The 17313-nt window shown below is 44.9% G+C and overlaps 1 protein-coding gene across 1 annotated transcript in view; it reads left to right on the forward strand.

Annotated features, from left to right (window-relative positions):
- The window catches only part of TRAPPC10 (trafficking protein particle complex subunit 10), a 67583-nt gene that overhangs the window by 19306 nt on the left and 30964 nt on the right, over window positions 1-17313 (forward strand). Inside the window, exons 2-4 of the mRNA XM_070750510.1 lie at window positions 9462-9543; window positions 10419-10554; window positions 11288-11484. Coding sequence (XP_070606611.1) covers window positions 9462-9543; window positions 10419-10554; window positions 11288-11484 — 415 coding nt within the window. The remainder of the gene's footprint in view (window positions 1-9461; window positions 9544-10418; window positions 10555-11287; window positions 11485-17313) is intronic.

Below are 17313 nucleotides of genomic sequence, written 5' to 3' on the forward strand. Positions count from 1 at the left end.
ACTATAACTTTGCAAACTATTTCAGAATTATTATCTTCTATCTAAATATTATTTAGTTTTAGCTGGTAAATATTGCTATTTCAAAAGATATTTAAAATTATTTGTAACTATAGAAGCTCCTTTCTGAGAAATTTATAAATATTTAAACTAAATAATTGTTTTCAGTAATTATTTTCAGTGGCTTGTAGCTTCAGTAATCCATGATTATATAACTGCTGCTTTTATGCTACTCAATATATTGCAATTAGAATGAATTTTGCAACTTAATTTATAGAAAGAGATTTAAATTTGCTTCATACAATTTTTATGCTAGTTAAAACTCAATAGCTGAAAGTTTTTCTCCGTACTGAAGGAGCGGGTCCAGCAGTCACATGGGTTGCTCACGTCCAATCCGATGGAACTGAGCCTAGTATTAAAAAAGCTTGCCGGATCCGCCCCTTCCCCAGAATTCGCTCAGTTCGCATATCCTGCGGTTGTATTGTGATAGCTCGTTCAACATTCTAACACCTTCCCTTCGATCTTTCCTTCAAAAAATAGTAAGATTTATTGTCTTTATTTATTACTTGCACCATTGCGCCAGCCGTTTAAAGGAAAAAAGTAAAAAAGCGGCTCGGCTTTGTCCCTTAGGAGAAGTTGCGGTTTCGTTTTCCCCCGGCGGTTTTGCCGGTTACGATTCCTGCGGCCGCTAGTGGATTCTTCTAATCCCTTGGCCCGGAGGTCCTGGTGCAAGTATTTATCGATTACATTATTGATTATTTATCGTATAAATATATTTAAGGGCTTAAAAAATACCTCCTGCGGAGTGAGACGCCTTCCAGTCTCCTGGACTTAGTCGATCGCTTTTCCCTTAAGAAATTCTACGGAGCGATCTTTTCGGCGCGAAGGCCTTCGCGCCCTTTTTTAAATCTAGGCCTCTCGTGTTGGCCTCCTGCCAGCCGCGTAGGCCTCAGTCCACCGCGTGGATCCCGGAGCGGGCCTTGGGGGTCCCAGGCTAAATTCTCCACCGGCTAAGCCTCCAACCAGAGTGCCTTGGTTTACTTAATTATAAAGTTTAGGGAGGCTGGCCCCGCTGGATTTGGGGGCACGAACTCTGGGTTTGCCCAGATTGTCCTCACTCTTCAGCAGCTTCGAGGCCTCGAAGCAGGATCCTTTCCTCTTGGGAAGTCCTTGAAATTCTTCTCCTTATTATTTAATTATTGGCTCAGCCTTGTCTTCTGTTAATTGTCAGACTATGGCTTCTTTTCCCAAGAGAGGCACAACTAAAGGTCCCAGAGAGGCCAGGCCTACTGGCGATGAGATTACTAGCATCCCCCAGGCCTCTTCCTCCTCTTCTCCAGGGGCCCGCCCCCCGACCAAGGTCACCAGGGCCGAGAAGAGAAGGGACCTAGCCCTACAAAAAATTCATGACAAATCAGCAAAACGTTTGAAAGTGCAGGCCCAAGTAATCAGTAGTCAAGACCCCCCAGAGGCCTCTAGCCTGCCTCCTTCTGGGGTCCCTGTGTTATCTCTGGATGAGCCAAACCTAGACAGACCCCAACCTAACCTATGGGGCATAGGTCCAGAGGAACCAGATATTATTGAAGATTCCCCCCAGCCAGGATCCTCCCAGGCCTTTAGGGATTCTTCTGCCATTTCTGCTGATATTTCCAATTTACCTCCTGAGTTCCAGTCTATTTTTGCTGTGTTGTCCAAAGCCATTGATGCCAAACTCTCCTCCATCAATGCGCTTCCTCTACCTCTTCCTCCTTCTCGTCCCTCCCGCCCCTTGGGTTCTTCCCCAGCGGTCAGAGCTCCTATTCAGGATGATTCAGATTCCTCCCAGGATGAATACGAGGAGATGGAGGATGTTGAGGACCCTTTCCAGGGATTATCTGATGATGAAGAATCCCAAATAAAGGTTCCCCCTCCAATTACTATTTTCCCCTCTCAATTATTCAAATCTCTTCTCCTCAAAGCTAGAATTTCTACGGGATTAGCGGCCCAGGAGAAACAAGCCTCCACTTCCACTGATCCCCCGGAGGAGAATTTACCTTACTTCACAGAGGAACAGGAGGATAACGAGGTAATTCCTATGCCTAAATTGTTTAAAGATGCCTTACTCAAACAGTGGGAATTTCCAGCCTCTGGCCTTAATCCCTCCACCAAGGACAGAAAGTTGTACAAACTTTCCTCTTCCTATGAGGAACTTCTATCCTTTCCTAAACCGGATGAACCTGTCAAGATTCTTCACTCGGCAGCGGCTGTGCCAGGAGAGGCGGAGGAAGTCCTCCGCCCAGAGGACAAGCGCATTGAGCAAATGCTCAAAAGGGGATTCACCTCTGATTCCTGGGCCATTAAAAGTTCTGCAGCGGCTTCCTTTTTTTCCAGAGCCATGCTGCTGTGGCTTCGCCAACTGCAACAGCATATTCCTCCCGATGACTTGAGAGGTCAGCAAGACTTCAACAAGGTCTTTGCAGCTGCCCAGTACGTGGCTGATGCCACATTGCAATCTACTAGATTTTCTGCTAAGTCTATTGCAGCTTCTACAACGGCAAGAAGACTCCTTTGGATTCGCCCTTGGCAAGCGGGAGTTCGCCAAAAGTGGCAGTTATCCCAGGGCCCCTTGAAGCGCGACCTGCTCTTCGGTGATCTTCTGGATCCACTCCTCACGGAAACCACGGACAAGAAGAAAGTTTTGGGTCCAACCACTAAAAAGGCTACCAAAACGCAGTCCTTTCGTCGCCCAGGGCGCCAGCAAGACCAAGCGGCGTCCTATCAGAGGTCTCCAGGTCAGTATTCCCCCCGCTTTCGTTCCCAAGGTAGGAACTCCAGGGGTAGAGGGTTTCGCTTCCAAAGGGGAGCTTCATCTAACAGGGCTTCAAAGAAACCTAGATGGTAACCTTTCCTCTATTCCCATAGGGGGTCGCCTAGCTCATTTCGCCTCTAATTGGCGTTTCACCTCCAAAGACCCTTGGGTCATTGACACTGTTCAAACAGGTCTTCTTTTAGAATTTGTTTCTCCTCCCCCAAGACGTTTTATTTCCTGCCCTTCTCCCAGGTCATCCTCTGATTGTAACCGTATGGAGGAGGCCATTTCTCATCTATTGTCCATCAGAGCCATTCAACCGGTCCCTTCCGATCAGAGGGGCCTAGGTTTTTACTCCATTTTATTTATGGTTCCAAAGTCCTCCGGAGGTTGGAGAGCTATTTTGGATTTAAAGAAACTAAACCTATTCATCAAATATAGGAAGTTTAAGATGCACTCCTTGCCTTCTATTTTGGCCGCCATCCACTCGGGAGATTTCATGACTTCCTTAGACCTCACTGAGGCCTACCTTCACATTCCTATAGCCAAATGCCACAGAAAATTTTTACGTTTTTCTTTTCAAGGCAGGCACTTCCAGTATAGGGCGATGCCTTTTGGCCTCTCCTCGGCCCCTCGGGTCTTTACAAAACTCTTGGGGTCCCTGGCGGCCTATATCCGGGCGTTTCCCATTCACATTTTATGTTATCTTGATGATATTTTGATTCATGGGAACTCCCTAGAGAAAGTGAAAACAGACCTTTCTGTTACCATGTCAGTCCTTCAGGACCATGGATTTTCCATCAATTTTGATAAAAGTCATCTCCAGCCTTCCACATCCATTGCTCACCTGGGATCCATTATTGATTCAGAATCCTCCCAGGTGTTTCTCTCTCCCGAGAGAAAACTCAGTATAGTGGAGTTAATTTCTAACATTTTATCTAATTCTTCAGTATCCATAGTCACTCTATCTTCCCTTTTGGGGAAGATGGTGTCATGCATAGGCATCATTCCCTGGGCTCGCCTTCATGCTAGGGAACTCCAGTGGCTCCTGTTACCTTTTCAGAGATCGGGGCACAGCAACTCAAATCGACGCATTGTCATCCCACTGAGTGTTCGCAGATCCTTCAAGTGGTGGAAGTCTCCGGCCATGGACAAAGGATCCCCGTTCAGGTGCCCGGATCAATTTGTCATCACCACAGATGCCAGTCTATCGGGATGGGGCGCCCACGCCCAGGGGATGATAGCCCAGGGCACGTGGTCCCCGGAGGAAGCTTCCAGGCCAATCAATTGGCTAGAGTTAAGAGCCGTTTCCCTGGCGCTGAAGCATTTCTCTCCTCGCATTCCCAACCGGCACGTTCTCATTCTCACCGACAACATTGCCACAAAAAGCCATATCTGCAGACAGGGGGGCACGAGATCCAAGGCTCTCATGAGGGAGGCCCTCAAGTTGGGCCTTTGGGCGGAAAAACATCTCCAGTCGCTCCTAGCCGATCACATCTCCGGGAGTCTCAACGTCCAGGCGGATTGGCTATCCCGAGCAACGATAGACCCAGGAGAGTGGAACCTCCATCAAGACCTGTTCCATCAAATCACCCTCAGATTCGGCCTACCAGTCCTGGATCTCTTCGCGACCAATGCGAACGCCCAACTCCCTCGCTTCTATGCCAGATTTCCATCCCCGGGAGCGGAAGCAATCAATGCCCTCCGGAGTCCATGGCCTCCAGGCCTACTCTACGCATTTCCTCCAATTCCAATCCTCCCGGACGTGATTCACAAGGTCCTCACCGAGAGGGCCCGAGTAATCTTAATCGCCCCTCATTGGCCCCGCCGGCCCTGGTTCGCGGATCTCCAACAGCTGTCCGTCCAGGACCCTTGGCGACTCCCCGTTTCGGGGGATATGCTGCGGCAGGGGGCCTCTTTCCATCCAGACCCGGAGTGGTTCCACCTCACCGCCTGGCTGTTATCAGGAGAGATTTAGAACTGCGTGGCCATGACCCCGATTCAGTGGAGGTCATCTTAAAGGCCAGAAGGGGCTCGACCAATCGAATCTATGACCACACGTGGTCCAAGTTTCACCAGTGGTGTCTACAGGAAGGTTTCTCCCCTCTGTGCATCCCCATACACAGAATTATTTCCTTCCTTATGCAAGGCTTCCATAAAGGGCTTTCCACCAGCACCCTCCGGCGTCATCTGGCAGCCATCTCATCTGTCCTGGGGGCCCCCCGCAGACAGCCTCTCCGATCCTTCCCTGAAGTTCAGGAATTCCTCAAGGGCATAGCCAACCTCAGACCTTCCAAGGTCCACAGGTATCCATCCTGGGATTTGCCACGGGTTCTCCATTCCCTCACGCAGGCTCCATACGAACCCCTAAAATCGGCATCCCTCAGGTACCTATCCTTTAAGGTAGCTTTCCTGGTGGCTATTACCTCTGCCCGACGCATTTCGGAGCTGGCTGCCCTCTCAATCAGGCAGGACCTTTGTCAATTCCATCAGGACAAGGTAGTTTTGCGACTGGACCCCACCTTCTTACCCAAGGTCAGTTCCATGTTCCACAGATCTCAGGATATTGTCCTACCTTCCTTCTGCCTCCAACGAGACCATCCCTTGGCAATTAGATGGCACACCCTGGATCTCATCAGAGCGCTGAGAATATATATCCAACGCACAGGACCCTTTCGAAGGTCAGAAGCACTTTTTGTAGCCTATCATCCCAGAGTCATGGGGGCCAAAGTGTCTTCAACAGTACTGGGCCGTTGGATCAGAGGGACTATATCTAAGGCCTATGAGTCGGCCTCCCTCTCCGTTCCAAGGAACATCACAGCGCATTCCACCAGGAGCGCAGCCACCTCGGCCGCTTGGGCGACTCAAGCCCCGTTGGAGGAGGTCTGCAAAGCAGCCACTTGGGCCTCGCCAAATTCCTTCATCAGGCACTACAAGATTGATTCTTACGCTTCAGCGGACGCTGCCTTCGGCAGAAGGGTACTCCAATCCGTTATCTCACACGATAGCAATCTAATCCCACCCTAGGGACCATCTATTGGGTATGTCCCATGTGACTGCTGGACCCGCTCCTTCAGTACGGAGAATAGGCGTTGATTGCTTACCTGAACGCCTCTTCTCGTACGGTGAGCGGGTACAGCAGTCACTTCCCGCCCTTGTATGTGTCTTCTTTACCTTTCTATACTTTTCTTCCTCTAACAATGAGAGTTGAACACTACAGAGCTTCACAACTGAGCCTAGTCTATGGATTCGCGAATTCTGGGGAAGGGGCGGATCCGGCAAGCTTTTTTAATACTAGGCTCAGTTCCATCGGATTGGACGTGAGCAACCCATGTGACTGCTGTACCCGCTCACCGTACGAGAAGAGGCGTTCAGGTAAGCAATCAACGCCTATTTTCTGACAAAAAGGGTTGGTTTGTCTGTCATGAAAACAGGTCCCTGATCGCTAAATCTTTGTGCCCCATATTTTTGGAAGACCACAGTTGTGTTAATTCACATGGGAAATAGCAATTAAAAAGGTCTCTACTCAAATCTCAGATTTGGTCTGATGAACATTCTAATAACATTGATATATCCATGGTTCCATTCATTTCTCTTTGTGTAATGTTTTCATCTTTTTCTTTTTATCTCTTTTTGTTCTCTTTTTATGGAAGAGAATAATTTGTTTGATCTTTAATTTTTATGTTATTATATCAATATTTATAGATTTCCATATATAATTATGAGGCTGCCTTTCAATAAGGACGATGTTAGGATTACAATTTAATAATAGCCCAAGCAATAAAACATGTTCCATGAAAAATCCATCAAGTAATAGGAAATACAACTAATCTGGATTAATTGTAATCTGAAAAAAACATGGAATTTTATTTTAGGCCTCCAAAACTAGGGAAGCAAGGAAAGTACCATCCAGGACTTTTGTTTTTCTTCTAATAAGAAAATGAGCTTTCGAGGCTGTGATAAGCCACAGAGGAGATATTTGTTCTGGCATAAAGTATATTTCTTTTCGGGCAGTTGGAGAACTACTAAGTGTATGTTGGCAGTTCCTTGCTCTTGATAAGTGCAAAGCCTGAAATAAATTGAAAGTTTATGCTCTTATCAGAATATTTGAAAAAGTATTGTGTTTATTGCCTATGCTTTGTACGTTTTAAGTGTAACTTATATACAGTAGTACTGTAATGGGATAGCTTAAGTGATATTAAATATAAACAATTCTCTTATTCAGCATCCTTCTCTTCAAATCAAAGTTATTAAATATATTTGTTTTGCAATACTTAAAACTCATTTGGAAATATTAACTCAACTCAACTCTGGTGCCGGTGATTCCCTGACAGTGGCAGAAGCAATCAAGTTTCACTAATTCTCTAAAATATTTTTTATCATAAATAAATAATCATATTTTAGGTTGATTTCTTTGCAATCGATATACATGAATGGATACGCTGAAGCAAAGGTCTTTCTTCTAGGCTGAATTTAACTAATAACCATTTTAAGTCATTCTTAAGTTTCTAGCTGGAACCATTTTTTTTTCCATACTTTTGTCCCACTCGTCCCATTTATTCATATCAAATGAGTAACAGCCCTCCTCCCAATTTCATTCAATCACCATATTTTTTTGTAATGTATAATTCTCTTCTGATTATTATCAAATACAAAGTATAGTCACTTATAGGATAGTTGGAATTTTGTCCCAGTTGTAGTTTTTAGATAGTCAAAGTTAAACAAATGCAACAGATGGTACTATTATAAGGTGGATTATAGCATTTTCTCCATATAAGCATAAATTTTTATTTATACAGTGGTACCTCTACTTACGAATATAATTAGTTCCGTGACCAGGTTCGTAAGTAGAAAAGTTCGTAAGAAGAAGCAATTTTTCCCATAGGAATCAATGTAAAAGCGAATAATGCATGCAAACACATCAGGAAAATCCAAAACTTTAGAAGCGAGGCGAACGGAAGGCGGGGAGAGACAGCGAAAGCGGACGTATGGATAAAGTAAGGCTAGCGGAGTGCTTGGAGAGGCAGCGAAAGGGGACGCATGAAGGGAGAAATAGGAGGGGGGGTTGGACAAGCACCTAAAAGGGACATATGAAGGGAGAAATAAGAGGGGGAGGGGCTTGGACAAGCACCAAAAAGGGACATATGAAGGGAGAAATGGGGGGGGGCTTGGACAAGCACCAAAGGGGGACATATAAAGGGAGAAATACGAGGGGGTGGTTGGACAAGCACCAAAAGGGGATGTATGGAGAGAGAAATAGGAGGGGGGGCTTGGAGGGGCAGCAAAAGGGGGCGGCTGGATGCCTTACTTCCTCCATATGTCCCCTTTTGCTGCCCCTCCAAGCATCCCGCTAGCCTTGCTTTATCCACTCGCCATTCTGGAGCGGCTGCGGAGAGCTTTTCGGATGCGCCGTTTTTTAGCAGAAGGGATGGGTAGGTAAAGACACCGCACAGCAAAACCTGGCTCCAGTTCCCTTGCAATCATAAGAGCCTGCAAACTTAAAAGCGCTTGTTTTGGCAGCTGCTTGTAGCAGCAGCAGCCAAGAGAAGAGTTCGTAAATTGAAAATGGTTCGTGAGTAGAGGCAAAAAAATCTTGAACACTCGGTTCGTATCTCGAAAAGTTCGTACGTAGAGGCGCTTGTAAGTAGAGGTAGCACTGTACTATGATTAGTTCTGAATTTATTCATTTCAGACGTTTAGAAACAAAATAAGTAAAATTAAAAATACAATTTACATGCAGTTCTCAACTTATGGTCACAATTGAGTCTAAAATATATGTTGCTAAGAGAGATTTTTTATCAACTGAGCTTAGCCTCATTTTACAACCTTTGTTGCCACAGTTCTTAAGAGATTCACTGCAGTTCTTAAGTTAGCGATATGATTGTTCCCCATTGACTTTACTTGTCAGAAAGTCACAAAAGGTGATCACATGACCCTGGGATATTGCAACTGTCATAAATATGAACCAATTCCCAAGCATCCAGATTTTGATCATATAACCATGGGGATGCTGCAATGCTTGTGTGAAAAACAGTCATAAATAACTTTTTAGTGAACAGTCACTAAATGAACAGTTGAAACTCAAGGATTATCTGTCTTCTTCTTTTTTTGGTAAATTCAAACATTTTTGTGTTGAATGTTGTTGTTCTATTAATTAATTAATTAATTTATAATTAATTTAGATATACTGTAGATGTATTTATATGGATAAAAAGTATAAGGTATCTGTATGGTTCCATTTTCTGGCATCCTTATAAAAGAATTGTCAGAAATCACATTGAGCTTGCATATAATAAATTCCTGCTCACATTAGTGTCTTCTTTCTTCTTTTGTTTCATTGGGAACTGGGCCACATAAGTGGTGGGCAAGTGCGCAAAGCTTTATTTGTGCATGTGCAGGGTTAAAACCACCGCTTCCCCACTGCCACCGCTCCCGCTGGTCCATGGAACCAGAAAGTTTGGGCACTACTGGTTATGATTATGATTGTGTATTTATCTGTAAAACTTTAATATCTTCTTCACTGAGAAATATAAATGCAAAAACAACTAGCATTTTATTCAAAACGTTTGCCAATGGTTATGCCAGTTCATCAAGATATATAATACATGTAACTTTATTTTAAATAACTTTATTTGAACAAGAATAATGTTCAGATTCTGATATTTTTGTCTCTTAGGTGCTGGTGATCAGAGCCTTTTCAGTTCTCTGTATCCAACACTTTCTCAGCAGCTCCCAAAAGAGCCCATGGAATGGAGACGGTAATACATATTTTCCTTCATTGTTCATGTATTTACTGTATGTACCAGCAATGTAGAATCATTTATTATACAAATAAAGTCTATTTAAACATACAATTAAAATATCAAGCAATGATTTTCCATATGAAATAGCAGTTAAATGTGTCAGTAGTTGAAATAAGACCAAAGCTAAGGAGGAATGCATGTGGCAATATAACTTAGTTATATGCTTCTTTATTGTGTTTTAAATTACTTAAGTAAAACTAAAATGAATTCTGGCTTCAATTCAGTAAATCTTCATATATCATAATCATATCATGTACAAAAAATGTAATATCTTGAAATAATTAAATAAAAAAGTTTAATTAAAATAAAGCATGAAGATTTTAAGGCATGTTTCTATGTTTTGGGGAAAACATTTGAGAATAATAAACATCCAGTATAGCATTTTCTCTTTCATTACATGCTTCTATAAATTTTAGGTTTTTTTATAACAGAAAATTATATGAAATTTGTACATTTACATGATACTTCATATAAATTATTAAATCTTCACATCCAAACTAAGTACTGTTTCCTTCTTACCTTTTCTATAAATATTTATCTGCATGCTGTCTGTTCTTTTAGCTTTGTTTAGTATACATGTAGGAGATGAGCAGGTTGGAGGGATGGATTAAATGCAAAATCAGTTTGAAGTGATTGTGTAGCCATGCAAGACAAGTCCAGCCCCTCATTTCATTGACCCTTATTTAGTTACCTTGAACTGTTAGTTACTAAGATTCTTGTATAACAGGTAGGAAGAATAAACCCTTAGTGCTTTGAACACAATCCCTGTTCCTGTTTATTTGGACCTGACAATATGGTCAACTAATGTAAGTTTTCTAAATATTATTCAGGTCATATGGACGGGCCCCTAAGATGATCCATCTGGAATCTAATTTTGTACAATTTAAAGAAGAGCTACTACCTAAAGAAGGGAACAAAGCTCTTCTGACATTTCCTTTTCTCCATATTTATTGGACAGAATGTTGTGTAAGTAATCTTGTGTGTTCAAAACAAAAGTCTTGCTGGTTGAAGATATTGTGTATTTGATTTTGTACCTTGACATATTTATATTGCAAAATAAAACATTAAATTAAGAAACAATGGAAACACACAGCTATAAAAAGCACATAGTACAGATAATCCTCAACCTACGACCACAATTGAGCCCAAATTTATGTTGCTAAGTGAGCTAAATTTATTAAGTGCATTTTGCCCCATTTTATGACTTTTCTTGCCCAATTTGTTAAATGAATCACTGCAGTTATTAAATTATTAAAACCATTGTTAAGTGAATCTTGTTTTCTCATTGATATTGCTTGTCAAAAGATCGCAAAAATGCTCCTGGGACACTGCAACTATCATAAATGTGAGTCAAGCATTCGAATGTAAATCACATGATCATGGGATGCTGCTATCGTTGTTAGTGTGAAAAATGGTCATAAGTCACTTTTTTCAGTACCATTGCAACTTCAAATAGACACTAAGTGAACTGTAGTTAGTCGAGGATTGTGTACACATATGGGATAGGTGTTTTAAAAAATGGTTCTTAGTTTAATATATTTCTGGTCTGAAAAGATTTTCTTTGTAAAAAAAAGATATTGGCCTTTTTTCATTCAGCTTGATAATTGTGAATATTTTTGCTGCTACTATTATCAGAAAAGCAGTTCAACCTTATTTATGTAGTAAATGTAATCTTGTGATTCATTATTTACATCCTTAGGATACAGAAGTATATAAAGCTACTGTAAAAGATGACATCACCAAATGGCAGAATGTCCTGAAAGTTCATAGTTCAATGGATTGGTTAATTGTTGTGGTTGAGTGTGATGCCAAGAAAAAAAACAAAACAAATATCCTTCCTCGAACGTCTATAGTAGATAAAATAAGAAATGATTTCTGTAATAAGCAGAGTGAAAGGTAAGATTTCTTGATATTGTAACATAGACCTGTGCTAATCATCGTTGAATATGCACTGAAGCCTTTAGAAGCAGTATGTTCTTAGTGTTTCTATCTAAGCCATTAACAGACTAAAATAACATAGGTTATTTATAAAGGTACAAAGATTAACCCTTTTATATGTGAAAAATTAGTTTGGAGATTGCTAATTAATTCCTGCTTTGAAAACGTTTTATCTTTGAAAAGAAGTTATTACCTACATAATCAAGCAAAATGTAACTATATAACTAAGAAATTGTAATTGTAATTCTCCGTACTGAAGGAGCGGGTCCAGCAGTCACATGGGTTGCTCATGTCCAATCCGGTGGAACTGAGCCTAGTGTTAAAAAAGCTTGCCGGATCCGCCCCTTCCCCAGAATTCGCTCAGTTCGCATATCCTGCGGTTGTATTGTGATAGCTCGTTCAACATTCTAACACCTTCCCTTCGATCTTTTCCTTCAAAAGTAGTAAGAATTGTTTTACCATTATTATTTACTTGCACTAATAGCGCCAGCCGTTTGTGGCTCGGCTTTTTTCCTTTGGAGAAGTTGCGGTTTCGTTTTCCCCCGGCGGTTTTGCCGTGTACGATCCCTGCTGCCGCTTGTGGATTCTTTTAATCCTTGGCCTGGAGGTCTTGGTGCAAGTATTAATCTATTGATTTATTGTTTCATTATTGTATATTATTAAAGGGCTTAAGAAATACCTCCTGCGGAGTGAGACGTCTTCTAGTCTCCTGGACTTAGTCGATCGCTTCCCCTTTAAGAAATATTACGGAGCGATTTTTCGGCGCGAAGGCCTTCACGCCCTTTTTAAATTTAGGCCTCTCGTGTTGGCCTCCTGCCAGCCGCGTAGGCCTCAGTCCACCGCGTGGATCCCGGAGCGGGCCTTGGGACGCCCAGGCTTAATTCTCCACCGGCTAAGCCTCCAACCAGAGTGCCTTGGTTTACTTAATTAAAAAGTTTAGGGAGGCTGGCCCCGCTGGATTTGGGGACACGAACTCTGGGTTTGCCCAGATTGACCTCAAGTCTCAGCAGCTTCGAGGCCTCGAAGCAGGATCCATTCCTCTTGGGAAGTCCTTGAAATTCTTCTCCTTAATTATTCAGTTATTGGCTCAGCCTTGTCTTCTGTTAATGGTCAGACTATGGCTACTTTTCCCAAGAGAGGCACAACTAAAGGTCCCAGAGAGGCCAGGCCTACAGGCGATGAGATTACTAGTATCCCCCAGGCCTCTTCCTCCTCTTCTCCAGGGGCCCGCCCCTCGACCAAGGTCACCAGGGCCGAGAAGAGAAGGGACCTAGCCCTACAAAGAATCCATGACAAATCAGCAAAACGTTTGAAAGTACAGGCCCAAGTACTCAGTAGTCAAGACCCCCCAGAGGCTTCTAGTCTACCTCCTTCTGGGGTCCCTGTGTTATCTCTGGATGAGCCTAACCTAGACAGACCCCAACCTAACCTATGGGGCATAGGTCCAGAGGAACCAGATATTATTGAAGATTCCCCCCAGCCAGGATCCTCCCAGGCCTTTAGGGATTCTTCTGCCATTCCTGCTGATATTTCTAGTTTACCTCCTGAGTTCCAATCTATTTTTACTGTGTTGTCCAAGGCCATTGATGCCAAACTCTCCACCATCAATGAGCTTCCCTTACCTCCTCCTCCTTCTCGTCCCTCCCGCCCCTTGGGTTCTTCCCCAGCGGTTAGAGCTCCTATTCAGGATGATTCAGATTCCTCTAAGGACGAATATGAGGATATGGAGGATGATGAGGATCCCTTTCAAGGTCTCTCAGATGATGAGGAATCCCAAATAAAGGTTCCTTCTCCAATTACCATTTTTCCTTCTCAATTATTCAAATCTCTCCTCCTCAAAGCTAGAATTTCTACGGGATTAGCGGCCCAGGAGAAACAAGCCTCCACTTCCACTGATCCCCCGGAGGAGAATTTACCTTACTTCACAGAGGAACAGGAGGATAACGAGGTAATTCCTATGCCTAAATTGTTTAAAGATGCTTTACTCAAACAGTGGGATTTCCCAGCCTCTGGCCTTAATCCCTCCACCAAGGACAGAAAGTTGTACAAACTTTCCTCTTCCTATGAAGAGCTTCTATCCTTTCCCAAACCGGATGAACCTGTCAAGATCCTTCACTCGGCAGCGGCTGTGCCAGGCGAGGCGGAGGAAGTCCTCCGCCCAGAGGACAAGCGGATTGAACAAATGCTCAAAAGAGGATTCACCGCAGATTCCTGGGCCATTAAAAGTTCTGCAGCAGCTTCCTTTTTCTCCAGAGCCATGCTTCTGTGGCTTCGCCAACTTCAACAGCATATTCCTCCCGATGACTTGAGAGGTCAACAAGACTTCAACAAGGTCTTTGAGCTGCCCAGTACGTGGCTGATGCCACCTTGCAATCTACTAGATTTTCTGCTAAGTCTATTGCAGCTTCTACAACGGCAAGAAGACTCCTATGGATTCGCCCTTGGCAAGCGGGAGTACGCCAGAAGTGGCAGTTATCCCAGGGACCCTTAAAGCGCGACCTTCTTTTCGGTGATCTTCTGGATCCACTCCTCACGGAAACCACGGACAAGAAGAAAGTTTTGGGTCCAACCACAAAAAAGGCTACCAAAACGCAGTCCTTTCGTCGCCCAGGGCGCCAGCAAGATCAAGCGGCTTCCTATCAGAGATCTCCAGGTCAGTATTCCCCCCGCTTTCGTTCCCAAGGTAGGAACTCCAGGGGCAGAGGTTTTCGCTTCCAAAGGGGAGCGTCCTCTAACAGGGCTTCAAAAAAACCTAGATGGTAATCTTTCCTCTATTCCCATAGGGGGTCGCCTAGCTCATTTCGCCTCTAATTGGCGTCTCACCTCCAAGGACCCCTGGGTCATTGACACTGTTCAAACAGGCCTTCTTTTAGAATTTATTTCTCCTCCCCCGAAACGTTTTATTTCCTGCCCTTCTCCCAGGTCCTCCTCAGATTGTAACCGTATGGAGGAGGCCATTTCTCATCTATTGTCCATCAGAGCCATTCAACCGGTTCCGTCCGGTCAGAAGGGCCTGGGTTTTTACTCCATCCTATTTATGGTTCCAAAGTCCTCCGGAGGTTGGAGAGCTATTTTGGATTTAAAGAAGCTAAACCTATTCATCAAATATAGGAAGTTTAAGATGCACTCCTTATCTTCTATTTTGGCCGCCATCCACACGGGAGATTTCATGGTCTCCTTAGACCTCACTGAGGCCTACCTCCACATTCCTATAGCCAAATGCCACAGAAAATTTTTACGTTTTTCCTTTCAAGGCAGGCATTTCCAGTATAGGGCGATGCCATTTGGCCTTTCCTCGGCCCCTCGGGTCTTTACAAAGCTCTTGGGGTCCCTGGCGGCCTATATCCGGGCGTCTCCCATCCACATTTTATGTTATCTTGATGATATTTTGATTCATGGGAACTCCCTAGAGAAAGTGAAAACAGACCTTTCTGTCACCATGTCAGTCCTTCAGGACCATGGATTTTCCATCAACTTGATAAAAGTCACCTCCAACCTTCCACATCCATCTTACACCTGGGATCCATTATTAATTCAGAATCCTCCCAGGTTTTTCTCTCTCCCGAGAGAAAACTCAGTATAGGGGAGTTAATTTCTAACATTTTATCTAATTCTTCAGTATCCATAGTAGCTCTGTCTTCCCTTTTGGGGAAGATGGTGTCATGCATAGGCATCATTCCCTGGGCTCGCCTTCATGCTAGGGAACTCCAGTGGCTCCTATTACCCTTTCAGAGATCGGGGCACAGCAACTCAAATCGTCGCATTGTCATCCCACCAAGTGTTCGCAGATCCTTCAAGTGGTGGAAGTCTCCGGCCATGGACAAAGGATCCCCGTTCAGGTGCCCGGATCAATTTGTCATCACCACAGATGCCAGTCTATCGGGATGGGGCGCCCACGCCCAGGGGATGATAGCCCAGGGCACGTGGTCCCCGGAGGAAGCTTCCAGGCCAATCAATTGGCTAGAGTTAAGAGCCGTTTCCCTGGCTCTGAAGCATTTCTCTCCTCGCATTCCCAACCGGCACGTTCTCATTCTCACCGACAACATTGCCACAAAAAGCCATATCTGCAGACAGGGGGGCACGAGATCCAAGGCCCTCATGAGGGAGGCCCTCAAGTTAGGCCTTTGGGCGGAAAAACATCTTCGGTCGCTCCTAGCCGACCACATCTCGGGGAGCCTCAACGTCCAGGCGGATTGGCTATCTCGAGCAACGATAGACCCAGGAGAGTGGAACCTCCATCAAGACCTGTTCCATCAAATCAGCCTCAGATTCGGCCTACCAATCCTGGATCTCTTCGCAACCAATGCGAACGCCCAACTCCCTCGCTTCTTTTCCAGATTTCCATCCCCGGGAGCGGAAGCAATCAATGCCCTCCGGAGTCCATGGCCTCCAGGCCTACTCTACGCATTTCCTCCAATTCCAATTCTCCCGGACGTGATTCACAAGGTCCTCACCGAGAGGGCCCGAGTAATCTTGATCGCCCCTCATTGGCCCCGCCGGCCCTGGTTCGCGGATCTCCAACAGCTGTCCGTCCAGGACCCTTGGCGACTCCCCGTTTCGGGGGATATGCTGCGGCAGGGGGCCTCATTCCATCCAGACCCGGAGTGGTTCCACCTCACCGCCTGGCTGTTATCAGGAGAGACTTAGAACTGCGTGGTCATGACCCCGATTCAGTGGAGGTCATTTTAAAGGCCAGAAGGGGTTCGACCAATCGAATCTACGACCACACGTGGTCCAAGTTTCACCAGTGGTGTCTACAGGAAGGTCTCTCCCCTCTGTGCATCCCCATACACAGAATTATTTCCTTCCTTATGCAAGGCTTCCATAAAGGACTTTCCACCAGCACCCTCCGGCGTCATCTGGCAGCCATTTCATCTGTCCTGGGGGGTCCCCGCAGACAGCCTCTCCGATCCTTCCCTGAAGTTCAGGAATTCCTCAAGGGCATAGCCAACCTCAGACCTTCCAAGGTCCACAGGTATCCATCCTGGGATTTGCCACGGGTTCTCCATTCCCTCACGCAGGCACCATACGAACCCCTAAAATCGGCGTCCCTCAGGTACCTATCCTTTAAGGTAGCATTCCTGGTGGCTATTACCTCTGCCCGACGCATTTCGGAGCTGGCTGCCCTCTCAATCAGGCAGGACCTTTGTCAATTTCATCAGGACAAGGTAGTCTTGCGACTGGACCCCACCTTCTTACCCAAGGTCAGTTCCATGTTCCACAGATCTCAGGATATTGTCCTACCTTCCTTCTGCCTCCAACGAGACCATCCCTTGGCAATTAGATGGCACACCCTGGATCTCATTAGAGCGCTGAGAATCTATATCCAACGCACAGGACCCTTTCGGAGGTCAGAAGCACTTTTTATAGCCTATCACCCCAGAGTCATGGGTGCCAAAGTGTCTTCGACAGTAATAGGCCGTTGGATCAGAGGGACTATATCTAAGGCCTATGAGTCGGCCTCCCTCTCAGTTCCAAGGAACATCACAGCGCATTCCACCAGGAGCGCAGCCACCTCGGCCGCTTGGGCGACTCAAGCCCCGTTGGAGGAGGTCTGCAAAGCAGCCACTTGGGCCTCGCCAAATTCCTTCATCAGGCACTACAAGATTGATTCTTACGCTTCAGCGGACGCTGCCTTCGGCAGAAGGGTACTCCAATCCGTTATCTCACACGATAGCAATCTAATCCCACCCTAGGGACCATCTATTGGGTATGTCCCATGTGACTGCTGGACCCGCTCCTTCAGTACGGAGAATAGGCGTTGATTGCTTACCTGAACGCCTCTTC

This window comes from Erythrolamprus reginae, chromosome 4 (assembly GCF_031021105.1).
Source record: "Erythrolamprus reginae isolate rEryReg1 chromosome 4, rEryReg1.hap1, whole genome shotgun sequence".
NCBI lineage: Eukaryota > Metazoa > Chordata > Lepidosauria > Squamata > Dipsadidae > Erythrolamprus > Erythrolamprus reginae.